This window comes from Meriones unguiculatus, chromosome 9 (genome assembly GCF_030254825.1).
Source record: "Meriones unguiculatus strain TT.TT164.6M chromosome 9, Bangor_MerUng_6.1, whole genome shotgun sequence".
NCBI classification, from domain to species: domain Eukaryota; kingdom Metazoa; phylum Chordata; class Mammalia; order Rodentia; family Muridae; genus Meriones; species Meriones unguiculatus.
Genome location: NC_083357.1, coordinates 83057516 through 83084707, shown reverse-complemented (window position 1 = coordinate 83084707; position 27192 = coordinate 83057516). Strand labels below are relative to the sequence as shown.

Here is a 27192-nt window from a genome sequence, read left to right as displayed (position 1 = left end):
CTCCCAATCCCACCCTCCCTCACCCTTCTTCATGCATGCCCCTCCCAAAGTCCACTGATGGGGGAGGTCCTCCTCTCTTTTCTTCTGATTTTAGTCTGTCAGATCTCATCAGGAGTGATTGCATGGTCATCTTCTGTGGCCTGGTAAGGCTGCTCCCCCCTCAGGGGGAGGTGATCAAAGAGCAGGCCAATCAGTTTATGTCAGAGGCAGTCCCTCTTCCCATTACTATAGGACACTAAACTGCCATGGATTACATCTGTGCAGGGGTTCTAGGTTATCTCCATGCCTGGTACTTGGTTGAGTATGAGTCTCTGGGAAGACCCCTGTATTCAAATTTGTGGTTCTGTTGCTCTCCTTGTGGAGTTCCTGTCCTCTCCAGATCTTCCTATTTCCCACATCTTACATAAGATTGCATGCATACTGCCCAACAGTTGGGCATAAGTCTCAGCATCTGCTTTGATAGTCTGCAGTGCAGAGCCTTTCAGAGGCACTCCGTGGCAGGTTTCTAGCTTGCTTCCTGTTTTCTTCTTCTTCTGATGTCCTTCCTCTTTGCCTTTCAGGATTAGGATGATGCAGTTTAGTCAGGGTCCTGTCTCTTGCTTAGTTTCTTTAGATGTACAGATTTTCATAGGTTTATCCTATATTACATGTCTATATGAGTGAGTATATACTGTGTGTGTCTTTCTGCTTCTGGGACAGCTCACTCAGGAAGATCCTTTCCAGGTCCCACCATTTACCTGCAGATTTCATGATTTCCTTATTTTTCATTGCTGAGTAATATTCCATTGTGTAGATGTACCACAATTTCTGTACCCATTCTTCAGGTGAAGGTCATCTGGGCTATGTCCAGCTTCTGGCTATTACAAATAAAGCTGCTACAAACATGGTTGAACAAATGTCCTTATTGTGTACTTGAGCCTCTTTTGGAAATGTGCCTAGGAGTGGTATGGCTGGATCTTTAGGAAGCACTGTGCCTAGATCTGAGAAAGTGCCAGATTGATTTCCAGCGTGGTTATACAAGTTCATATTCCCACCAGCAGTGGAGGAGGGTTCCCCTTTCTCCACAGCCTCTCCATCATGTGTTGTCACTCGAGTTTTTCATCTTGGCCATTCTGATGGGTGTAAGGTGAAATCTTAGGGTTGTTTTGATTTGCATTTCCCTGATGACTAACGATGTTGAGCATTTCTTTAAGTGTTTCTTTGCCTTTCGATATTCCTCACAGAGAATTCTCTGTTTAGCTCCATTCCCTATTTTTTAATTGGATTATTTGGTTTTCTGCTTTTCAGATTCTTTAGTTCCTTATATATACTGGATATTAGCCCTCTGTTAGAAAAGGGGTTGGTGAAGATTCTTTCACAATCTGTAGGCAGTCATTTTGTTTTGATGACAATGTCCTTTGCTTTATAGAACCTTTTCAGTTTCATGAGGTCCCATTTATTGATTGTTGGTCTTAGAGCCTGTGCTGTTGGAGTTCTGTTCAGGAAGTTGTCTCCTGTACCAATGAGTTCTAGGGTCTTCCCCACTTTTTCTTATAACTGATTTAATATGTCTGGTTTTATCTTGAGGTCTTTGATCCACTTGGACTTTAGTTTTGTGCAGGGTAATAAGTATGGATCTATTTGCATTTTTCTACGTGTAGACATCCAGTTAGACCAGCACCATTAAATCCAACATCCATTCATATTTAAAGTCTTAGAGAGATCAGGAATACAAGGCACATATCTAAACATAGTAAAGACAATATACAGCAAGCCTATAGCCAACATCAAACTAAACAGAGAGAAACTTAAAGCAATCCCACTGAAATCAGGGACAAGGCAAGGCTACCCACTCTCTCCATATATCTTCAACATAGTTCTGGAAGTCCTTGCTAGAGCAATAAGACAGTTGAAGTAGATCAAGAGGATACAGATTGGAAAGGAAGAAGTCAAATTATCACTATTTGCAGATGATATGATAGTATACCTGAGTGACCCCACAATTCTACCAGGGAACTCCTACAGCTGATTAACACCTTCAGCAAAGTGGCTGGATACAAAATTAACTAAAAACAATCAGTAGCCCACCTGTATACAAAAAACAATAGGGCCAAGAATTCCCTAATTTCTAGAAAGAAATTAGGGAAACAACACCCTTCACAATAGCTACAAAGGACATAAGGTACCTTGGTGTAACCCTAACCAAGCAAGTCAAAGACTTGTATGAAAAAAATTTCAATTCTCTGAAGAAAGAATTAGAAGATATGAGAAGATGGAAAGATCTCCCATGCTCATGGGTTGGCAGGATTAACCTAGTAAAAATGGCCATCTTATCAAAAGCAATCTACAGATTCAATGCAATTCCCATCAAATTACCAACGCAATTCTTTACAGACCTGAAAGAAAAATTCTCAACTTCATATGGAATAACACGAAACCCAGACTTGCTAAAACAATCCTCTACAATAAAAGATTTTCTGGAGGTATCTCCATCCCTGATCTTAAGCTGTACTATAGAGCAACAGTAATAAAAACCGCATGGTACTGACATAGAAATAGAATTGTGGATCAATGGAACTGAACAGAGGACCCAGAAATAAACCCACACACTTATGATCTTTGACAAAGATGCCAAAACCATACAATGAAAAAAGATAGCATCTTCAACAAATGGTGCTGGTCTAACTGGATGTCTGCATTGAATATTTCTTTGTGTTTCTCTGCCATTCAATATTCCTTTCTTGAGAATTCTGTGTAGTTCTGTGCCCAGTTTTTTAATTGGATTACTTGATTTGTTGATGGTTAACTTCTTGAGTTCTTTATATATTTGATATTAATCCTCTGTCAGATAAAGGGTTGGTAAACCCCTTTTCCTAGTTTGTAAGCTATTGTTTTGTTCTGTTGACAGTGTCCTTTACAGAAGTTTTTCAGTTTCATGCGGTCCCATTTATTGTTGTTCTTAGAGTCTGTGTGTTGTTGTTCTGTTCAGGAAGTTGTCTTTAGTGCCAATGAGTTCAATGCTCTTCCCCACTTTTTCTTCTAACAGATTTAGTGTGTCTTGTTTGCATTTCTTTAACAGTACACTGGACTTGTAGTTACTGCTTCTTTTGTGTTTAGTAGCCCTTCTTCTGTTTTGTCTGTCAAGTGCATAAACTGTGACTAAGATTGGTGTACTCTAGAGGCCTCTCCTGGATCTAGTCAGTTCCTTCCACCTCCTGCTGCCACTTTTCAACACCTGCCAGGTGTTCAAGCTCACTTACACTCTCAGTGTCATCCACAGATCTTCCACTGTGCACTGGGAACTTTGGATGGGAATGTTTAGCTGTTATTTCCTACCTATGTTCATAGATGGACAAATTGTAGACATATGTTCCACCAAGACTGCAAGCGTTTGGCCATTGCTGTCCATTGCTCTTGTTTGTGACCTTCCTTACATGCTCTTAGTATGATCCAAGACCCTATATGCTTAGTCGGGTAGACAGTTTCCTCCTGGCTTAAGGTTTACTAACTTACCTTAGTTTGAGTTACCATTGATTTTCTTTCTTTGAACTAAATTCTATCAGCTGTTTAATGATTGTAATTTTGTTTTGATTGATTTTAGCCTTCTGTCACATTTACCTGACTAAGTCAGAATAGTTGACAATGATATTTGAACTTTTAATTAAAGTGAAATTCTGTTCAGTTGAGCAGCTAAACTCTGGCAGTTAAAGTATTTTTGCACTGTCCCGTTTTTTTTTTTTTTTCTTTTCTGATGATCTCAATGATCCTTCTGATAAAAATTTGAGCTCTCATTAGGTAATTTTGAAGAAATGGCACCAGATACTTTTCCTTTAGTGTAATTCTCATCCTCAGTTGTTTAAAGTGCTTGGATTTCATTGGTGGGATTAGGCCTTGTGGTCACATCGATAGCTATACTACTGTCTGATATATTTTATCTGAATGTGTTATCTTCTTGATTCAGCAAGGGTTAATTCTTTGTGCATTTATTTGATGTGTTAATTGAGTGACTTCTGTTTTCTAGTCACAGTTCTCAGCATTAAGATTTTTGCAGTGAATATGTGTCATAATTTATACCATCCCTTTGTTTTAGTTGGGTCCAATAACATAAAGAAAACGATGCAGACAATAAATTCAGGAAGTAGTGGTCAAGTGAGTATGTTTCACTTGAGTGCTTATAAGGCCTCAGTGAAGGTGCAGTGATTCAGCAGAAGCCTGGCCCCAGTAGCATGGGTGATTTTGAGGACGCATGCTCTAGATAGAGATAACCACAAACAGCCATCATGATTTTTAGGGAGAAATGAGTTGATGATAGTGCTGATGCAAAACACAATTCTTGTTGCAAAAGAGGGTAAAATAGTTGTTTTTTCCCCCCATGTGTTATTACTGACCAAGAACATAGTTTTTGGTTACCCCTTAGGACTTCCTCTATGGAAGAGTTAAAAAAAAAAAAAAATGCCACAAAGCAGTGCAGTTACTATGTATTGCGAAGACACCAGGCAGGTTGTAGCAGGGTAGGCAATGTGTTTCAGATGTAATAATATTTGAGGTTTAAGTTTGGAGGAAGCTAGTTATTTTCTGAGTTTAACAAAACATTTCAAGGCTCTTACCTAGCAATTGCAACAATGTTAAGTCAGATAAAGTGGTTAGTAGTGAATTGCTGTTTAGAGTCTAAAGGTGGCCCAAGATGATCTGGCTAGCAAGCAACCTTCTCTCCACAATCAAAAGGTCCCAGCCAGTCACTGTGCAGGGTTTTCAGCACTGGCATGGCTTCATCAGCTAATTTCAGTTCCCTGAAGACAAAGGCTTGGGAGTGAGGGACATTGATATTAGGTGACATTAGAGAGGCCAGCAGGGCCTGTAAGCCTCAATTTAAGGTGTGTGGGTTTTATTGTTGGAATGTTGCTGGAGAATTGCAAACAAAACAGTTTGAAAGATCACATCCATGCTTTCTCAGTTCTCTGGCTGCAGAGTGGGTAAAATGGTTGTGGGTAGGGAGTGTAATTGAAGCCACTCATAGCTTCATGTGGCAATTTTAATGCTCTTATTGTTAAGGTCTGATTTTTGTAGTGAGTTGACTGCTCTTAAGGGCCATGTCACTGTTGAGATGTGGTCAGGTTTTAGATAATTTTGAGAATAAAGAGGCTAGGATTTCTGACTATCCAATTGGGGAAACAAGAGGAATCCAGGCCAATTCCACTGATAGATGGGTGTGCAGATAGTAGGATGAAAAATCACTGTCTGTGTAGGTAAAGAGAAGCCCTGCACATGGAACATTTTTATAAAAATATGAAAAGATGATCTGCTCATCTGGGATATAACCGGGAGTTCAGGACTAAAGGTACCAATTTTGGTGCTGGTTGTGTACAAGTGGCATTTAGATAGCATGGGGGCCAGATGAGATCACCAAGAGAGCAAAAGGAAGTGTTACTCAGGCAGTGAAGGGCTAGAGAAAATATCCAAACCTTCCTGTTTTCCCATCTTTCCCCAGGGGAGAGGCTCAGCAGCACTAAGTTCTGTTTGTGTTTGCCTTTCAGGAAAATTACAGTCACTGAAGGAGGGAGTAGTACAACGTGATTTTATAGTATGACGCTGTTACTGTTTGTTTCAAAAGTTAAGCAGAAGTTGGACTGAGAGCATTGTCTGGCATCAGTGACTTGTAGAAAGACACCACTAGTCATGAGGGTATGTGTGTCTGTGTAGAAATAGGAAAATAACACTTGCCTGCAGAACTTACTTTCATGAAAGAAAATACAGTCATCTCTAATTTGTTATCATAGTAAATGCACATTTTCTATATTATAAGCTTAGATAAAGTCAAGATGGCAATGAGTACATGCATGTGCTTTCTTGATAAATCTTATTTAATCAAAAAGTTGAATTCCGTTAGTTGAAATATATGTCAAAATAATAATATCAAATCTTGCCATTAAGTGGAAAAATCACTTGCATACTACCAATTGTATTCTCTGTGGAGTGGGAAGAAAAGTGTCACTGAGCTCTGAATGGAATCTGTTGTGAGCTTTTGTTGCCCATGTTCCCTTGAAATTAGCAGAATGTCAGCTGCATTAAATAACTCTGCAATTCTTTAATTTATTAGAACTAATAAAAACACAGCATGACCCAATTAATATGCTATTTCATTGAGTTGATAACACTAGTGAGTTTCTCAGAAAGTTTGAAATTCTAACTGTGGCATATTAGTTTCCCCCTTTTTTGATGGTAAAAAGTACAAAATATTGCATGCCCCGGGAGGTCTTAAATCCTTATAATATTCTGCCTACAAGTCTCTATGTGACCTGTCTCTACTGTGGTGTTTCCTGGCTCATGTTTCTTCTTTCCTAATACTGCTTTAACCCCAGGGCCTCTATAACATTTCTCAGACATACCAGTTGCATCCTTGAGTATGATTCTTAATAAGTTCTACCCATACTGTTTGGTTCCTTGGATCTTGTGTTTGCCAAGTTTGTTTGTGTGTGCATGCTTTTTGCTCTCTCCAGCTTCAGAGCTTGTTTTCAACAGCCTCCTCTCTCTCTTCACAGGTCAGCTGGCGGGAGGTGTTATCATAGAGCTTTACTTAAGATTGCTTTCCCAGTTTTAGAGCATGTATGCAGAACCCATCGTATTCTCAGTTATTGTATTATTCTTCAAAAGTCTATCACTCCCTATGTAGTATTGCCTGTGATAATAAGAATCATTGCTTCAGGTATCCATTACTGAATTTCTGTTGTCTTGAACCATAGCTGGTATATAGTTAGTATCCAATAACTGTCTGGTAATTAAATTTTAAAAAGCTGCTAGGTTAGGGGCCAGAGTACCATGGAATTGGGAGGAACCAGTCTGGAGCAGGCATGGCGTCCAAGCAAGTTCGTGTGAGTGAGGACCACTCCCTTCTCTGTAGTAGGCCTGCATGTCCCAGCCAAAGCCTTATGATCCCCACCTTTGCCACTCTTGAGTTGGTCATATACCCTGGTGTACAGTATACAGGCTACGTATTCTCTCTCCTTATAAGGTCATGTCCAACAAGCATCTAGGAGTCCCAAATCTTTGAAGCTCCTTTACTGTTCTGTGATACTGTAGCAGGGCTTATGTACAAGTGTTTTCTCCCATTAGTTTATAGGGCGGGTCTCTTACCTCTCAGTGTTACAGACAACCTCAAGTTCTAGGGCCAACAACATCCTGTTTGCTCTTGACTTCTGGTTCAAATTTCATTCTGTTATTATTTTCACTTTTTTCTTCTTGCCTACTTGTGCTTTGTGTCTAACTGTTCCCTGCTTCTTTCCCAGATTTTCTAAAACCAGAGGAAGTTTCTCATACTAATAATTTATCTTCTATTCCCTTTTTATTATACCTATTTCATAGTATTTTATTTTATTTTGAATGTATGTATGTTCATTGGCCTGCGTATTTGTGCACATATGTTTCTGTGCCTGTGGTACCCAGAAGAGGGTGCTGGATCCTCTGGAACTGGAGTTATGGAGGGTTGTAAACCACCATGTAGGTTCTGAATAGTAGATCCAGGTCCTCTGGAAGAGCAACCAGTGCTCTGGCATTGGCTTGCTCTTTTTTTTTTTAAGATATAAATACTATGGTTTCTATGAATTGTTATGCTTCATAGATGAACGTTAGTAGAAGGGATAAATGGAGAAATGTTGATTTTGGATGTTCAAGTTAATGGCATAAGTCTTACAGCTTATAAGCTAACCCAGAGCATTAAATAGTGTGTGTGTGTGTGTGTGTGTGTGTGTGTGTGTATACTGATTCTGTTATCTAACTTTACTGATTAATCCTTCACAAAGTAAGTTAATATGCTCATATTATTTGTACAATAGCCCCTTAAGGTAACAAAAATTGGAAATCTCTGGTGATGGCTTAGAGGTTAAGAGTGCTTAGTGAGCAAGCATGAGGACCTGAGTTCTCATCCTCAGCACCTATGTCTGTATACTGGGGCTTGAGGAACAACCAACCAAGAAGAATGGCAAACTCTAGGTTGACTGAGAGTTCCTTTCCTGTGGAAATAAGACAGAGAGCAACAGACGATGATACACACTGTATTCTGGCCTCAGTGTACATAGACCTATGCATACATGGGTAATTCATACCTATACCACACACAACTTCTGTATACATCACGCCCAACAAGTGCAATTCATATATACATCCCTGCAGAGCTGAAACTTAGATGAATAACCACGAATCATACTGACGATTTCTGCTTCCCAGTTTTTAAGTCTCATTCCTACTGTGTCATTTCTAGGTTTAGTCCTCTTGCAATATTGGCAAGCTGTAGGTGTATACACGAGAGGATAATAAAATACAACAGGAAACATTTACAAGATAGGCTTGGCCTTATATTGTATTTCTTTGCTCATGACTTCTCTTGTCCCTGTTTTTCTTTCCAAAACCCAAAATAACATTCTGTTTTTTTTTCCCTGGAGACTAAGGGCCCAGATGGGAGTAGTTGTAAACAGCATGGTATAGAGACTACTTTATCTCAGTCCCAACTCTTGTGTTTCTGATGCCTTTTTCCCATTTCTGTCCCTACACCAAAAGGCAAACTAGCTCTGTAAGGCTATACACTTTAACACTTCTCCGGGATATTATACTCAGTTGTGTAGTTCTATTTAATTTAGGCCATGGCTCCTGTAACACAGCTGGGTGGTAGTTTGACCCCATATTTATTGGAGTCTTTTCAGGGGTAAGTGATCAAAAGCTGGCACATGAGTCCTTGTCCCTACTAAAGGACACACATGAAGCCTAAGCTGTCCATCTGCTACATCTTTGTAGGAGGTCTAGGTCCAGTTCATGTATAGTTCTTGGTTGATGCTTCATTCTCAGCAAACCCCTCTGGGCTCTGGTTAGTTTGCTCTGTTGGTCTTCTTGTGGAGCTCCTGCCACCTCCAGTTCCTTTTCTGTTTACTTCCACTTTTTGAGGCACTGCTTGCAAAAGCCTCTCAGAAGATAGCTCTGTCAGGTTTCCTGTCTGCTAGCTTAGCGCAGAGTATCATTTTTAGAGTCATGTTGGCACTTTCTTATTGGGTGGGTCTTTGTTTGGGGCAGACATTGGTTGGGCATTCCCTCATTCTCTGCTCTGTCTGCCCTATCTTTATTCCTGTACATCTTGTAAGCAGGGTAAATTTGGGGTTGATGATTTTGTGGGTGGGTTGGTATTCCCTTCCCTCTACTATTCTAGTTAGAAGGTGTCCTTTTCAGTCTTTGTGGCCTCTGCTACTAGAAGTCACTGTTTGAATCCCCCTCGTAGCCTCTCTAGGGCCTACCCTGACATAGGTCTCCAGCTTGTCACAGAGATGTCCCAACCCTCCATTTCTCTTTTCTCTACAGACTTTCTGTTCTCTTGTCCTTGCTCTACCCAGGTCTGACCTCTACCTTCTTAACTCTCTGTGCCCCCTCTCCCTACCTGGCTCCCTCTCTTCAGCCACAACCTCTGTCTATTCTGTTTCCCCTTCAGAGTGAGATTTGTGCATCCTCCCTTGAATCCTCCTTGTTGATTTATCATCTTTGGGTCAGGCACAGGAGATTTCAAGACTGCCTAGTTTTGCCGGTATTATGTGGTTAATAATGGTCACTCTTATGTAGATCTACAGTGAAAATGAGCGAGTAGGGCATGGAGAAATGCAAAAAGTACACTTTGTGGAGAAAGGAACACCAGTATGTATTTTGTTGAAGCCAAATCTAGTGCTCACAGAAATAAAAAGTTTTAAAGTTTGATGCTAAATAGAATAAAAGATATGGTGACCACAGGGCCAGATACCACACAGCTAGGCTTCCAACTTGTGAAAATAACTAAAGAAAAGCTTAGACAGTGTAGGTAACCTTTAGCAACAGAAAGCTGATGCAAATATAACTGAAGGAGAGATCCATGTTGCAGCCCCAGCAAGTAGCAGAACTTGGCAACTTAGGCTTCATAGTATGTCTTTAGAATCCATAATACATGAAAAGGGTTGTAGAATTTCCTTTTTGGCTAAGGAAAGAATCTAAGGCCAGATGTGTATCAGGGATGTCTCTGAATAGAAGCCCAGAACTGTCCTTGTACAAACTTGTGAACATGAAGCCTGGATTGTGTTGGGAAACCCTGATTGTTGGGGATGCAAGAGCCATGGTATATCTGTCAAACAAACCAGTCCAAAAGAGGGATTTTGCTGTCAAAAAAAGCTGAAAGAATGGAGATCTGAAGACCGGTTTGCCATCAGACAGATAGATGCTGATTTGGAGTTTGCCTTGTTGGTTTTGGTTTTTCTTTGGTCCAGTATTTCCTCACTATGTTTCCTTTCCTTCCTTTTGGAACATCAATGTGTATTCTGTGCCATTGTATGTTAGAAGTACATGTTTTGACTGATTTTTTAATTTTTTTTAATATTAGTTACAGTTTATTAACTTTGTATCCCTGCTGTATCCCGCTCCCTCATTCCCTCCCAACCCCACCCTCCCTCCCTCATCTCCTCCCTGCCCCTTTCCAAGTCCACTGATAGGGGAGGACCTCCTCCTTTTTCATCTGACCCTGGTTTTTCAGGTATCTTCAAGGACTGGCTGCAAAGTCCTCCCTCTGTGGCTTAGCAGGGCTGCTCCTCCCTTGGAGGGTGTGAGGGAGGTCAAAGAGCCCACCATTGAGTTCATGTCAGAAACAGTCCCTGTTCCCCTTAATAGGGTACCCACTCAGATACTGAGCTACCATGGGCTACATCCGAGCAGAGGTTCTAGATTATATCCATACATGGTCCTTGGTTGGAGAAACAGTCTCATAAAAGACCCCTGTGCCCTGATATATTTAGTCCTTGTCGAGCTTCTGTCCTCTCCAGGTCATATTAACTCCCCCTTCTTTTATATGATTCCCTGCATTGTGACTAAGGTTTGGTTATGAGTCTCAGTATCTGCTTTGATACCCTGCCGGGTAGAGTCTTTCAGAGGCCCTCTGTGATAGGCTCCTGTCCTGTTACTTGTTTTCTCCTACATCCAATGTCCATCCCATTTGTCTTTGTAAGTGAGGATTGATCATCTTATCCCAGGCCCTCTTTTCTTGTTTATATTCTTTAAGTCTATAGATTTCAGTATGTTTATCCTGTCTTCTAGGTTTATATAAGTGAGTGTATACAATGTGTATCTTTCTCCTTCCAGGATACCTCACTCAGAATGATCACTTCTTGGTCCCACCATTTGCCTGCCAATTTCATGATTTCCTTGTTTTTAATTCCTGAGTTGTATTCCACTGTGTTAGGCAGGGATTCCACTTGTGCCTACATTTCGACCTGAGTTTTTCTTATCCATTCTGAGATTTCTGCACTTTAGTTGGACCAACTTGCAATTGTTTATAGCTTGAATTCATAGTATACTGTCTCAAAAAAAAGGTTAAATAAATGGTTTAGACTTTTAAAAATATGGACATACATATGTTTAAGTTTGAACCTATCAACTTCTACTTTATATATTCATCTCATCTACTTGTGCTGCTTTCTTGTCTTTATAATTTCTTTTACCTATGCCTTCAATATGTTTGTTAATTTACTTGTTCACGTTGCTTTACTATTAATTATTTTGGAGTGACTATTTTTAATAGTTTATATTTATTTATTTGGCCTATCTGTGCATGTTCATATCTTGGAGCATGTGGTGTGGTGATAGTACACATTTGAGAAGTCTTCCACCATGATAGAAGTTCCCCATGATAGAAGTCAAGCCAGTGGATTTGGCACCCAGTGCCTTTTCTGCAGATCCATCCCAGGATGGAATATGTTTTTAAAAGGAGATTTTAAGTCACACTGAAAGAAATTCTCTTGTGTCTGTCTAGTCATGGTAGTACATACCTGCAATTCCAGTAGTTAGGGAGTAGATGCAGGGGGATCCAGTATTCAAGGATTCCTTGCCAGCCTAGGGGTTTGAGAGCATTAACATTGAGCCCTTTCTGTTTGGCACATTTTCCTCTTCAGTCAAGGATTACCTTTAACAGTTATGCTAATGTGAAGGAATGCTTTCCAGGTTTTCTTTTATTCTTCTGATGATTTCTTACACCATAATTTGTAAGAGATCTGGTTTTTATTTTCTGCCTCATTTTTACAATTCTCTTCCTTGACCACTGTGTCATCCATCTTCAGTTTCTTTTCATCCGTTCACATTTTTTTTCTTACTATTTAATGCTTTGGGGCTCAAATGCCAAGTCCTCATGAAAGTATTGATTATAATGATGCCATCTATCTGCCTTCATTCTTTACTTACATCACCCCATTTTTCATTTATTCATAACACCAGTGGCCATCCTTCTTTTCCTGTGGTGGCAATTGCTCTGTGTTTCTGTATTCTGTAGGTCCCTTTTGAACTCAAAGTTACTTTTATCAGTGACTCCAATATACTGCATTCCTATGGAAAATTACTTTAACCTTGGAAGTTCAATTTTGCTGTTAGTAATAGGTACGGAGTATATCTAAATGAAGACGTGAAATTGTTGTTGACTTTTGTTATATTTTTGGAGATTATGTTTCTAATTCTTTTAAACTTTAGGATTTAAAGTATTCTTTTATCAAAACCACAGAAGGACATTCTTAAATTCATAGTGGAATTGTCCAATATTCTTTTTGATGGTTTGTATATTCTTTCCTTTTGGTATGGAAGTATGATGCTTTCTAGTTAGTCCCTTTAGTTAGTGCTGAAATTTTATTACATAATTGGCTTAATTCATTTTATTTGGAAAAACAAAACAAAGTGCCATTACAGTCGCATCCTAATTACTAGTCATGCATCATTCTTTGGGAATAAACCTACAGTGTTTTGCACATATAAGTACAAAAGTCTGTTATGATTCAGCACTTTGTAAGCAGTGTTTATGGGGGCTTTTTAGCTAAGACTCATCCAGTTCCTTGAACGTTTTCTTCTGTACTCTACCACTCTAAATACAGAGGTCACATGGATCCCTTTAAATACTTCTCAGGGAACATGGTGGGGAAATGAGGCTATACTTAACTAAATTACTGTAGAATTAGGCAATTTTCTTTCTCTTCTAGCTTAATGTATAATTATTGAAGATATATCTTGGCTCATTTGCAGTTTTATTTCATGCTCTTTAAACTACCATTGTATTTGAAAGGTCTGTGAAGGGCAGTTTTCTGAAACTCTGGAAATGCTGTAAAAACTGTTCATAGGAACATTTTATATAAGTTATATACACATGGAACCTTTGATAGGTTACAGTTCACATGTAACTTTTGATATAGGTTATATACACATAAAACTTTTCATATATAAATGTATATATTTGAAGTGTTCTGGCCCCAAAGCATCTTCTCATGAATTACTACTATTAAAAGGAAAAGCCTAACTGGAAAATCTTATAGGTAGCAGGTTTTTTGTTTTTGTTCTGTTTGTTTCTTTTTGTAGACAGAGTTTGTGTAGCCTTGGCTGTCCCAGACTTCTTTTGTGAATCCGCATGCCTCTGCCTTTCTGAGTGCTTGGATTACAGCATATCTTGCTTATAGGTAGCTGTTTATAAAGACACAATATAGAATAGGATAGAGCATGTGAGTCAACTGGGTAATTTAGGTGAAGAGGGTTTCTATATTTTAATAATACAAATTGTACCATAATAAAATGTTACTAAAGTCATATTTCTAGTAACATCAGAAACCTTAAAATTCATAGGAATAAATTTAACAAATTTGTGAGAAGCATGCAGAATATAAGGCTACAGAAAGTTCTTAGCTACTGCTCCAGACCGGACCACTGGTAGAACAAGCTGTGTTCCATGAGAAGAGAAACTGGTACATCTCCAGAACTCAACTCCTTCGCCTTTGTTCTGTTGAAAAATTTCTGGTTGCATCCCAATAGTAAGTTGTAGCAGAGAGTATGGTTCTTTGAGTCTCAAAACAGAAAGAAATATGTTATAGCAAAACAACAGTCTGCAGGGCTATAGAGCAACAAAGCTTTCTAGAAGGGATTTGAACACTTATGTGGGGTTCTACCTTGAGTCATTCAATGTCCAGGGCTGACATTGAGCACAGTTTGCCTAAAAGCAGTTACAGCAGGAAGCATGTGGAAGTCCAGCAAGCCTGGGAGGTATGAGACCTCTGGACCTGTCCAATTGGAGGGAACACTTTATCAGCATATTTGATAATGACTTGAATAAAGGCAAAAAAAAGAGAAAACTTTCAGGCTTGAGGGTCACCACCATATGGAAAAAAATATACTTGGACACCCCTCTCCACCACAAAAACTAATGCCAAGCTCACTCTTCAGAGAATATTTTGGGGACTGAATAGTACTTAGATAGAATGCCAGAGAAACACCCTTTAATTTACAGAGCTTCTCAGTCATACAAGGAAGGGAAAGAGGCCCATGCCACCCAAGGTGATCACCTAGCAGCTGATTGCCTGCTGAAGTAAAAAACACATAGTCTTAAAAGGGAGGCTATGGGATTTGGAGTGGGTATAATTTCACCTGTATGACATTCAATACAGAACTTAAAAATTAAGGAATAAGAAAATTAGGCAAATTTTTAGGAAAGTGGGAAAATGAATTGGTTCCTGAACAGTTTCAGTTATGGATTTCACCTCTACAAGCATAAGTGGATTTGGTGATGATCTTCAACTCTCTAAAGGAAATGAACGGGGGAAGGGAGATAGACAGGGGAAATGAAAATATGGTCTTAATTAAGAAATATTTGTAAGGAAATGAAAGTGACAAAAAATGTACCATATGGGAATGCTCGAACTGAAAAGTTCAATAACTAAATTGAAATTTTTAATTCATTGGTTTAATAGTATATTGGAGCAGGCAGAGGAATCAGTGAAGTTGAAGGCAGATTTATAAAGAGTATAAATGTACAAGTCTTGGCGTTGCTTTGCTCCTATGAAGCTTGTAAAAATTGTACCATATGTACTTTGCTGTTGTTTAGTTTTCTTAAATAATTTTAGCATAGCAGCTTTAATATCATAAGGCCACATTTATTTTAAAAACATTTTTGATATTCTGAGTACAACCCAGACATAAGGCACATGAATAGTTGTTTTTTTTTTTTTTCCTACAGCTTTTCTCCAAATGAAATTAACTTCTTTTCCCCCTGAGTTTTAAGGCGATCATGAACATACTAGCCTGCTAACATTGGAAGATAGACATTTTTTTCACATAATTAGAAGATTGACTTTAAAACTTTCTTTTAATGCCCTCACTCCTGTTAGATCTCAGCACTTTTTCAAAGTACTGCCCTTGCCCTCGAGAAGCTCATAGGCTTTTGTCACCCACACTTTCGTTTATCATCTCTTTCTCACAGAAAATGGAAGGATATGCTTGTAGACAAGTCTCAGCAGAGAACGTATTAGAAAAGCAGATCTGACTTCTCAGCATTGTGGCTAACTGACCTGTGTGTGAAAGAGAGCCAAAAGCCATTGAGATGATAGCAGACCAAGCTGGAAGGACCATGCTCTGTGACGTGTTGCCTAGTGTGAGAAATTAAGAAAACATAGTATAGACAGCTTGAGATCTGTTGCAGACGGTTTTTAAGTTGTGACTGAATTTCCGCACTGTGGAGCTCTGATTAACAGCAAGGTACCTGGAATCCCAGAACCTACTAGACCTAGAACTTTACTTCATCTTTCCTTGTAGTGAGGAATTTACCAAGATTGCATCTGGAGCATTAAGAAGTTAGGATTAGACCTGGTATCTTTTCGATCAGTAGGTTAGTGTAGTGATATACTTGTTAGTTTTATGACTTTATAGAATATTGAAAAAGATACCTCTCTCTCAAGTTTCTTTTGAGGTATAACCAGATGAAGTCTGAGAAGTGGAGGAGGAGAAAAATCCCTTCAGCTTTTAAAAACCCCAACTTCTGGCTTTTTAAAAGCCACTCTAAAGAGAACTATATTGAATGTTAATACATAGTTGTTATCAAGTATACAAATTGATTTGCTTTTCTTTTGTGAAATCGTAGATAAAATTATCCTTCAGTGAAATTATCGGATGTTACCTCATTCTCTGTTTGAGAAGAGGTGGGCTCCAAAAACAGTAGCCAGGACGTCTATACCTCTCACAATATACAATGGGTTCTGTCTGCTCTCATTGGTTCACTGACTTTTGTATTTTGTTATGCCACTGCTCTTTTGTGTACCCAAGAAACAAAATTTTGAAAGCAATGTTACCTTTTTGTTCTTGACCTTCCATCTTCTTTGCTGTCCTCCATGAATGGTGGCATCAAGAGTACTGTGCTGCCTTCAAATAGGACTGATAGGTTAGAGAGATCTGCTGATGAGCTGACTGCTCAGTGATTAACTGGCTGCTCTCCCAGAAAACCTGGGTTTGATTCCCATGGTGCTGCATAGCCATCTTAACTGGTGCTGCTGGGATCCTAAGTCCTCTCTTGGTGTCTGCTTGCACTGCAGGTACATGGTGTACAGCCATGCAGGCACAACAATGGAAGACTCTTTGTGAAAAATAGGACTGGAGCCAAAGCACTTTTCAGTTTCTAGCTTGATCTTCAGATCATAAGTCAATTTGATAGGTCTGAGTATCTTGAGCTTATATTACAAAAACAATAATCTTTTGATAACATACATAAAATGATATCATACTGTTCCACCCTGATGTTCTGATTATTATTTAGCTTGTAGTCCAGATCCCTGTTCCTCCTGCCCCGTTGTTCTGTTCCCCATCCCCTGTCTCCTCCATGACCTTGTGTTGTCATTCTGAGCACTATTCTAGCACCAGCCTTGCCAGTCCTGCCTGCAGCTGACTGAGAGTTTCTCAAGTACACAATACAACTCCTTGCTGTTGATAAAGTATGAGAAATGCTTTTCAAGTTTCCACATATATTTCCCCACATTTATCCTTCTAAAATTATGGTCTACATGAAGAAGCAAATTTTAAATAACATACTAAAAACCACTCTTTATTATTGTTGTAGCTCTCAAGATGGAGAACTTGGACTGTTGCTGTGATGTGGTCCCTATCTTTAAACAAGGAATCCATTTGGCCTAGGAAATTCCAAGGAGCTGAGGTTGACCTCGAAGTTCCATTCTAGCTCAGTAATATTGCTTCACACATGTAGCCAAATACTAATATATCCAAGTTTACATGAAGAGCAGTATGAATCAGATAGCTAATGGAAACAAAGTTCTCTTCGCAGTTAGCGTTTATAGGTTACTTTCCATGACTTTGCTTTGTCAGGGTTTTCATGCATGTGCAGCACTGTCTTTAGCATTACATCATAGACTTTCTCTTTTCAAGGTACCTGTCCTTGGCGCCAGATACACTCATTAGTCATACAAATCTGGGTTATGTTTTTCTAGGAAAATTAATTACTTTATGTTGGCTACATATGGTTAGCTTGTCAGAAGGAAAAGTTTAACATATTTTGGGGTGGTATAATGCAGGCATTTAACCAGCCTTTTTTCCCCCATTCTTTGTGCATAAAATAGTACATTAATATATGCTAGAATTAACATATTTTGTAATATCTCAGCATTGCTTTGCATGGGGGCACTGGAGAATCATTTCCTATGGAACCTGCATACTGACTGAACCTAATTTCATAATCATAAATGAAAGCCAGTGAAAACCAGAGATGTCATGGATCGTCATTTACCTTTTGAGTGGCCATGATTACATGCCCTACATTTTAGGGCATTTTACATGAACTCCTTTGTTCCTTACTACCCTAAAGGATTAAATTCAAAACAGTAGCATCATTACTACCAAGGTATTTGGGTATCTGCCATTGCACTGTTTAAAAAGGATTAAAATATAACCTGCAAATATATCTGGGCACAGGGTCTTTTCTGAGACTGACATTCAACCAAGGACCATGTATGGATATGACCTAGAACCTCCACTCAGATGTAGCCTGTGGTAGCTCAGTAACCAATTGGTTTCCCAAAGTGAGGGGAACAGGGACTATTTCTAACAGGAACTCAATGACTGGCTCTTTGGTCTCCCCACCCCCGAAGGGAGGAGCAGTCCTGTTAGGCCTCAGAGGAGGGCTTTGCAGCCAGTCCTGAAGATACCTGATAAAACAGGATCAGATGAATGGGGAGGAGGTCCCCCCTATCAGTGGACTTGGAAAGGGGCACGGTGGAGATGAGGGAGGGACTGGGAGGGACTGGGAGGGAATGAGGGATCGGGACACGGCTAGGATACAGAGTTAATAAAATGTAACTGATAAAAAAATATAATAATAAAATAAAATATAACCTGTACAAATTAATCTGTTTGGGGTCATGCCATGTATTTTAAGCCAAGTCAAATAATTTTATGAGAGGTAATCACCATTTATCCATACTTTTCATGTTAGAGATCTAAAACGATCAATTCATGTACTACAAGAATGAATTCTATAATGGCAGGGACCCTTCTTCTTTCTATAGGTTTATATTACTTACCCTCTAAAATACATGAAAAATGTCTTTCTTGAGGCTACTTTTTTATTCTACTGTAAAAGATGTTTTTTCTTCTTTTTTAAATATTACAGTTTATTAACTTTGTATCCCTGCTATATCCCACTCTCTCATTCCCTCCCAATCCCCTTTCTCCCTGCCCCTTTTCAAGTCCACTGATTGGGAAGGACCTCTTCCCCTTTCATCTGACCCTAGTTTTTCAGGTATCTTCAGGACTGGCTGCAAAGTCCTCCTCTGTGGCCTAGCAGGGCTGTTCCTCCCTTGAGGACAGGTCAAAGAGCCCACCATTGAGTTCATGGTAGAAATAGTCCCTGTTCCACTTAATAGGGTACCCACTCAGATACTGAGCTACCATGAGCTATATATGAGCAAGAGGTTCTGGGTTATATCCATACATGGTCCTTGGTTGGAGAAACAGTCTTATAAAAGATCCCTGAACCCAGATATATTTCGTCCTTGTGGAGCTCCTGTCCTCTCCAGGTCATATTAACTCCCCCTTCTTTCATATGATTCCCTGCATTGTGAGGAAGGTTTGGATATGAGTCTCAGTATCTGCTTTGATACCCTGCAAGGCAGAGTCTTTCAGGGCCCTCTGTGATAGGCTCCTGTCCTGTTACTTGTTTTCTCCTACATCCAATGTCCATCCCATTTGTCTTTGTAAGTGAGGATTGATCATCGTATCCCAGGTCCTCTTTCTTGTTTATCTTCTTTAGGTGTATAGATTTCAGTATGTTTATCCTATCTTATAGGTCTATATAAGTGAGTATATTTAATGTGTGTCTTTCTCCTTCTGGGATACCTCACTCAGAATGATCATTTCTAGGTCCCACCATTTGCCTGCCAATTTCATGATTTCCTTGTTTTTAATTGCTGAGTAGTATTCCATTGTGTAAAAGTACCACAATTTCTGTATCTATTCCTCCGTTGATGAACATCTGGGTTGTTTCCAGGTTCTGGCTATTACGAATAAAGCTGCTCCAGGCATGGTTGAGTAAATGTCCTTGTTGTATACTTGAGCATCTTTTGGATATATGCCTAGGAGTGGTATAGCTGGATCTTGAGGAATAGGAATTCCTATTATCTGAGAAAGTACCAGATTGATTTCCAAAGTGGTTGTACCAGTTTACATTCCCATCAGCAGTGGAGGAGGGTTCCCCTTTCTCCACAACCTCTTCAGCATGTGTTGTCATTTGAGTTTTTGATTTTAACCATTTTGATGGGTGTAAGGCAAAATCTCAGGGTCGTTTTGATTTGAATCTCTCTGCTGGCTAAGGATGTTGAGCATCTCTTTAAGTGTTTCTCTGACATTCTATATTCCTCTACAGAGAATTCTCTGTTTAGCTTGTACCCCATTTTTTTGATTGGATTACTTGATTTATTGCTTATTTAACTTCATAAGTTCTTCATATAATCTGGATATCAGCCTTCTGTCAGATATAGGGTTGGTGAAAATACTTTCCCAGTCTGTAGGCTGTCGTTTTTAATATAATATGTTTTTCATATAATTTTTTATATATTACAGTATATTCACTTTGTATCCCAGCTGTAGCTATACCCTTGTCCCCTCCCAATGCTGCTCTCCCTCCCCCCTCATCTCCTCCCATGCCCATTCCCCAGTCCACTGATAGATGAGGACACCTTCTCCATTTCCATCTGACCCTTGCCTTTCAGGTCTAATCAGGACTGTCTTGCAGAGTCTTCCTCTTTGGCCTGGTGAGGCTGCTGCCTGGTCAGGGGTTGGTGATCAAAGAGCCAGCCACTGAATTCTTGTCAGAGACAGCCCCTGCTCCCCTTACAAGCGGGCTCATTTGGAGACTGAGCTGCCACAGGCTACCTCTGTACAGGGGTTTTAGGTTATCTCCATGAATGGTCCTTGTTTAGGTTGTCAGTCTCAGAAAAGACCCCTAGGCCCAGGTTTATTGGTTCTGTTGTTCTTTTTGTGGAGCTCCGGTCCCCTCCAGGTCTTTCTGTTGCCCCCTTCTTTCAGAAGATTCCCTGCCCTGTGACCAAAGTTTGGTTATGAGTCTCAGCATCTGCTTTGATACCCTGCTGAGTTGAGTCTCTCAGAAGCCCTTTGTGATAGGCTCCTGTCCTGTTTCCTGTTTCCTCCTCCTTCAGATGTTGGTCCTGTTTCCCTTTCTGAATGAACATTGAGCATCTTCCCCAGGGTCATCCTTCTTGCTTAGCTTCCATAGGTGTGCAGATTTTAGTATGATTATCCTACATTATATGTCTAACATCCACTTATAAGCGAGTATATACTGTGTATACTGTGTGTGTCTTTCTGCTTCTGGGATACCTCACTCAGGATGAACATTTCTACTTCCCACCATTCATTATTTCCTTGTTTTTAATTGCTGAGTAGTATTCCACTGTGTAAATGTACCACAATTTCTGTATCCATCTGGGTTGTCTCTAGGTTCTGGAAATTATGAATAAAGCTGCTATAAACATGGTTGAACAAATGTTCTTGTTGTGTACTTGAGCATATTTTGGATTTATGCCCAGAGTGGTATAGCTGGATCTTGAGGTAGCACTATTCATAATTGCCAGATTGATTTCCAAAGTGGTTGTACAAGTTTACGTTCCCACCAGCAATGGAGGAGGATTCCACCTTCTCCACATCCTCTCCAGCATGTTTTGTCCCTTGAGTTTTTGATCTTAGCCAATCTGTTGGGTATAAGGTGAAATCTCAGGGTTTTTTTGATTTGCTTTTCTCTTATGAATAAAGATGCTGAGCATTTCTTTAAGTGTTTCTCAGCCATTCAATATTTCTCTATTGAGAGTTGTCTGCTTAGAGACCCATACATTTCACGCTGCAGAAAACTAAAGTCCAAGTGCATCAATGATCTCAACATAAAACCAGACACACCAAACCTGATAGAGGAAAATATGGGGGATAGCCTTGACCTCATTGGCACAGGAGACAACTTCCTGAACAGAACACTAGCAGCCCAGGCTCCAATATCAACAATCAATAAAATTTCAATGGGACTGAAATTTTCTGTAAAGCAAAGGACACTGTTGTCAAAACAAAATGATAGCCTACAGATTGGAAAAGGATCTTCACCAACCCTGTACCTGACAGAGGGCTAATATCCATAATATATAAAGAACTCAAAAAGTTAAACAGTAACAAATCAAGTAATCCAATTAAAAGAAGGTATTTTTTAGCTGGGGGTAGTGGTCCATGTCTTTTATTCCAGCAGAGGATTAAAGAGGGAGGCAGGGACAGGTGGATCTCTGTGCATTGGAGGCTATCCTGGGCTATGATGTGAGTCCAAGACAGCCATGCCAAGGCTATAAGATAAACCTTGTTTGAGGGGGTAAAAAAGCGTTTTTGTTTGTTTTTTTAATAGACAGAAGCTGTAAACATTCTTTGAAACCAAAGAAATGGAAAGCATTCATTGTCCTTGTTGACTGTACTTTTTACTAGTTCCGTAGCTTGGCGCTTAGAAGCTTGACATGTCTCATGGCTGCAGATAAATTACTATTTATGTTACTGTTGATGAAACCTTAAACACCATGAGGTTTTGGCTCATGTGAAGATATTCATTCAAAGATGTCCACAGAGAATTCATTGTTTTTTATTTATTTATTGTAAATTCAGAAGGTTGGTCAATATTAAGGTAGTTTACCATCTTTTTAAGTCAGAGTGTTACCAAGGGACTTGTGTATACTGAGCAAGGGTCTACCACTGATTTACCAGTTCCATTTAATTAAAATAGCAATTAATGACATTGCTACAAGCAAGATTTTCCTGAACAATCCTGACTTTTATTATATCTGTGTTCCTACAGGTTTCATTTAACATCATTTTTTCACCTTTTTTTGTAGGATCCTGGACATGATACTTGATCTCTTCTAACCTTGTTTTAGTCCTTCACTGTTTCAAGCTCCACCTAAGTGGATTTTTGCCTCACAGGTAGCTAGAGCAGAGGGTATTCGCTTAGGAAAAACGGGACCCTTAGTTCTTTCTTATACCTCTAGCCTTCTGTATCCTCAGCAGCAAAACCAAGTCTCCCTCCTTACCTTGTCATGTGACAGACCAGTGCCTTTGTGCTACTGTCTCCTGCTACGCTCATGTTTCCTAACTCTGATTCTGCTAATTTAGTATGTGTCAGGAGTCATTCTCCTTTCTGTGTTTCTGAAGAAAGTCAATTTAGTACAAATTGGGACCTATTTACTCTCCCTCTATCTAACACATACTGTTAGTCAGCAGGGCTTCTGAGGACAGCAATTGCTATTTGAGGCAAACAAACCCTTTTTAGACATTTCTGAATATGTTTTAAACATGACCCAGTATATTTCAGTATTGAACAAAGATTATTTAGTGATGATGTGACTGCTTTGTAGTCTATTTCCTGTGTATCCTGTTACATTTCTTAAAACTTTGGGTTTTTGTTTTAATGTTTATTTGATTGCTTAATTAAACTTCCTTGTTTCATTAAAGCTTTCTTTTCATTGCGCATCTGAATTGTTAATTTTGTTTTTGAAGGATGGCTGGATTCCTTACAGAAACAAGCAGAGCTCTCCTCTTCCTGCCATCAGTTTCAGGGGACATATTGCTTCTTCCGTACTGTCATACCAATAAATCATCCCAGATTACTTGCCGAGGTACAGTACTGAAGTATACCATGCATTTTAAAGGAAATCTGCTATTTTCTTTTCAATCAGATGAGCAATGTGAAGAGACTCCGGCCACGGCTCACTGCTATTCTCTTTAAGCTTCAATTTGAAGAGCAGGTGAACAACATCAAACCTGACATCATGGCTGTCAGTACTGCCTGCGAGGAGATCAAGAAGAGCAAAAGCTTTAGCAAGTTGCTGGAACTTGTGTTGCTAATGGGAAACTACATGAATGCTGGCTCCCGGAATGCTCAAACCTTCGGATTTGACCTTAGCTCTCTCTGTAAAGTGAGTTTGTTTTTTTAACACACATATTTGCCTGAACACTTACTCTTAAATGTCAGCACTGATTACATTATTTAAATATTTTTATTTTGATGGGCTCATTATCAAGAACTTGAAATGAACCATGAACTCAAACTTAGAGTGAACTGAGCTAATTTACTCAACCTCTGAACTAAATCCAAATATTAATTTTCTCTGATCTGCAAATCCAACTGAAGGATTTTGTTTAATAACTAAATTATATCCTAAACCTATGCTTTCTCAAACCATTGAAATAGAACATCAAAATATTATTTAAGCTTCATATTTATTTAGTTCAGGTACCATCATCTAGTATATTGCTTAGAATTGCTGAATTTTTTGCCTTTTACTATTTAAATATTCCTCTGCATTTGTTTGCATATGCAGACTAAGAGAAAAATAAGATTACTTTATGTATGAAAGGAACAGTATTATTTGGAATATACGTATTTTCGATCACATTGATGAGTTGAAAATATTATGAAAACTGAGTGAGTTTACATATTGCTTTTTTGTTTTTTTTCCTGGCTTTTCCATACTTGAATTTCTGTGTAGCAAACGTATCAGTTTTGTATAAGAGACCTCGTTACTGCGGTGTGTGCCACTGTAATAATTGCATAGTGATCTGCCTGCCACAAATTCTTCTCAGTTACACATCATAGTAAACCTTGTAACATCTACGCTCTCTGATTAAAGAATTTAATCTTCTACAGTTGGTATCTTGGTAGAGAATGTGAGAATCCTGTTCAGCTTTGTCTGCTAGTTGGTGAATGGCTATTTACCAGGTGGCTTTAAAGTCACCTTCTCTCACAGCTTTCCTGACCTAGGCCTCCACAGGCTTCGGGGCTTCATGAACTTCTCTTTTCCCCCTTTATTTTTCTGCCTTTGTTGCCACAGCTTTCTGTATTTGATTAAGTTCCCTGCTGCAGGTAACACATTTTCTGCCACACAGACCAAAGGCGTGGTGCATCCGTGCAGACTCAGGGTGAAATCCTGGGATGTGTGGTTTACCATGTCATGGCACTAAGGTAGGTCATGGGCAGATACCTGGCAGATGTGGAACCCATTTGTCCTAGAAGTGAACCACAATTATATTTCTTTGCTTGTTTCTATTTACTTATTCATATTATGGTGATTCAGTACTTTAATAGATCTGTTTACATATGATTATATGGCAGTCAGGTTAGGCCAGAAAGGCCAGCTTAGCAGGGAGAGGGTGTTGAAAAAGAGAAGAAAGGAAAAGAGCTGAATATTGAAGATGAGTATGCATTTCCTGGGGAAAAAATGTTGGCAAGCGGAAGAGATTGGCATAAAACTTATTGCATGGTAACTGTGTACACACTGGTGCAGTACCTTTGTATTTTTATAGGACACATTTTAAGAAAAATAAGAGTGAAGTAGGATGTCAGTAAATACCTCTAAATGCTAGGGTGGTTTTCTAGTGATACAATAGTTCTGAAAACCAGGTTGTAGGATCAGATATGTTCAGCAGAACAATTCTATTTGCAGGAAGAGAGATGGTTAAGCTGTAATGTCATTTGCCATTGAGAGGTATCTAGTCATTTAAATTTGCTACTTGTAGTTTAAACTAAACTCTATAGTTATTTCTTTATTTATATTTACTACATTGCAAATGAGTGTATGAATGTATATTCATGTTACATATTCAGCCCATTCCTACCACTGCAGAAATTCCTGCTGGGAAGCGCTGGGTGACATAGTTATAATTATGGTGAGTGGCTTACATGTAGTTCTTGACCTATGACAGTGACAGAAGACATCAAAGTAAGAAGATAGGGATGCTGTGGTAGAGAAGACAGAGGGCTCAAAGATAAGCTCTCTCTTTGTGTTTTAGCCAACAGGTGGATGGTTTTTCTACTGACATTGCACTGCTTGCTTAACAAAGAATTAGTTATTTTTTTTCCTGTTGTTTACCTTGCTATATTACAGGACAGCTTATCAGAACACTTAGTGAAAAAAAAAATCTGGAGGTTCTGCTATACCATTTTCACTAACAGTTGTGATGATAGAGCTCCAAGCTAAGATAGTGGCCTTGGAACTTGAAGCACAGTGGTATAGGAGATGGAGAAAAGTGAGCTTCACAGCCTGAGAGACATTGACGGGGAGTGGTGTCTGTGAGAGGCGGGAGAAGAAGTTGGCAAGCTAGACTACCAAGCTAAGGAAGATAAGTTCGAAGACACTGGAAAACTCAGTCCCATACTGGAAGAACTACTGCGGTTTATTAATTGGCACACAGCCTCACTTTGGCTTTAGGTTTCACATCTCAGCAGGGTAGTTCCACATACCAGAAGTGGGCTGCCTATTCTCCTTCATCCCTTCTTCTCAAAGAGATGTTGACAGGACCCTGAATAATGAGGAGGAGGAAGCAGATGCTGGGCCTGGAGAGTAGTAAATAGCTAAAGGATGGAGGGAAGTTGCTGCACTTCAGTAGTGTAGTACGTTGTATTTATTTTGTAGTGGAAAACAGACATTCTTTCCTTGATACAGTCATGGATGCATAATACTTTAAAATCCTATACAAATACAATACGTGTTACTCTTTTCCTGCAGTTAGTCTGTAAACCAGTTAATCTGTCTTCAGATGAGAAGTTGCCTGTGTTCATGCATTGGTACTGGGCATTTTTGATCATCACTCTGGAGATTTCTGTTGTACATGAAACAAAATAAATAATACAACTTCATTTTTATTAGTCTGCATGTCAAGTTGAAAGCATATATTGAACAAGATGCTATCTCATCACGTTTGTTATCAGAAGTAGCAGCTTGATCTTTGACAGTTATGATTAAATTTTTCTCTCTGAATATAAAGCATTTGGTTTTTTGATAAGCCTCCTTATATGGAACTCTTTATTTATTTGACACATAAAGCCAAGAAATGTTTTAATCTGTTCAAACATGCTGAGTAATTATATAGCATTTAACATTCTATATCTGAAACTCTTAAATTTTCTTCATAGATTAGCTTAGGTATGAACAATGCATATTTTTTTAAAGTTAGTATTGCTATTTAGGAATTGGTACATGGATTTTGAATTTTCACTCATAATAGCTTAATTTTTTTATTTATTTTTCTTTATTAATTACACTTTATTCACTTTGTATCCCCACTGTGGTTCTCTCCCTCCTCCCGTTGTCCCAATCCCTCCCTTCCTCCACCCTCTGCATGCATGCCCCTCCTCAGGTCCACTGATAGGGGAAGACTTCTTTTCCTTCCTTCTGATCCTCGTCAATTAGATCTCATCAGGACTGGCTGCATTGTCTTCTTCTGTGGCCTGGTAATTCTGGTAATTAAAGAGCAGGCCAATCACTTCATGTCAGAGACAGTCCTTGTTCCTATTACAGTGGAACCCACTTGGATACTGAACTGCCATGGGCTACATCTGTGCAGGTGTCTTAGGTTATCTCCATGCATAGTCCTTGGTTGGAGTATCAGTCTCAGGAAAGACCCCTATGCTCATATTTTTTGGTTCTGTTTGCTCTCCTTGTGGAGGTCCTGTCCTCTCCATATCTTACTGTTTCTCACTTCTTTCCTAAGATTCTTTGCACTCTGCCCAAAGGTTGCCCATAAGTCTCAGAATCTACCTTGATAGTCTGCAGGGCAGAGCTTTTCAGAAGTCCTCTGTGTCAGGCTCCTGACTTGTTCCCTCTTTTTTCCTTCTTCTGATGTAATTTTGAAAGTTTTTTTTTTTTTTTTATGCATTTGTACTTCAGAATGCTACCTATAGTACCTGTGTTTTAAAAGATGATATGTGGTAAATGACAAATAAATGGTAAAGTAAATTTGAGTTACAAGGTGAACGTTGATTTGCAACTTTGAGTACTGCATACATAAAAATTGAAGTTGTTGTGTAGGTGTTGGTCTTTCCGACAAAGT

General features: G+C 39.2%; 1 protein-coding gene across 1 annotated transcript in view; it reads left to right on the top strand.

Annotated features, from left to right (window-relative positions):
• Diaph3 (diaphanous related formin 3) overlaps positions 1–27192 on the top strand; it is a 485489-nt gene that overhangs the window by 237402 nt on the left and 220895 nt on the right. The window contains 1 exon segment of the mRNA XM_060391498.1: positions 23040–23279. Within this exon segment, the coding sequence (XP_060247481.1) occupies positions 23040–23279 (240 nt within the window).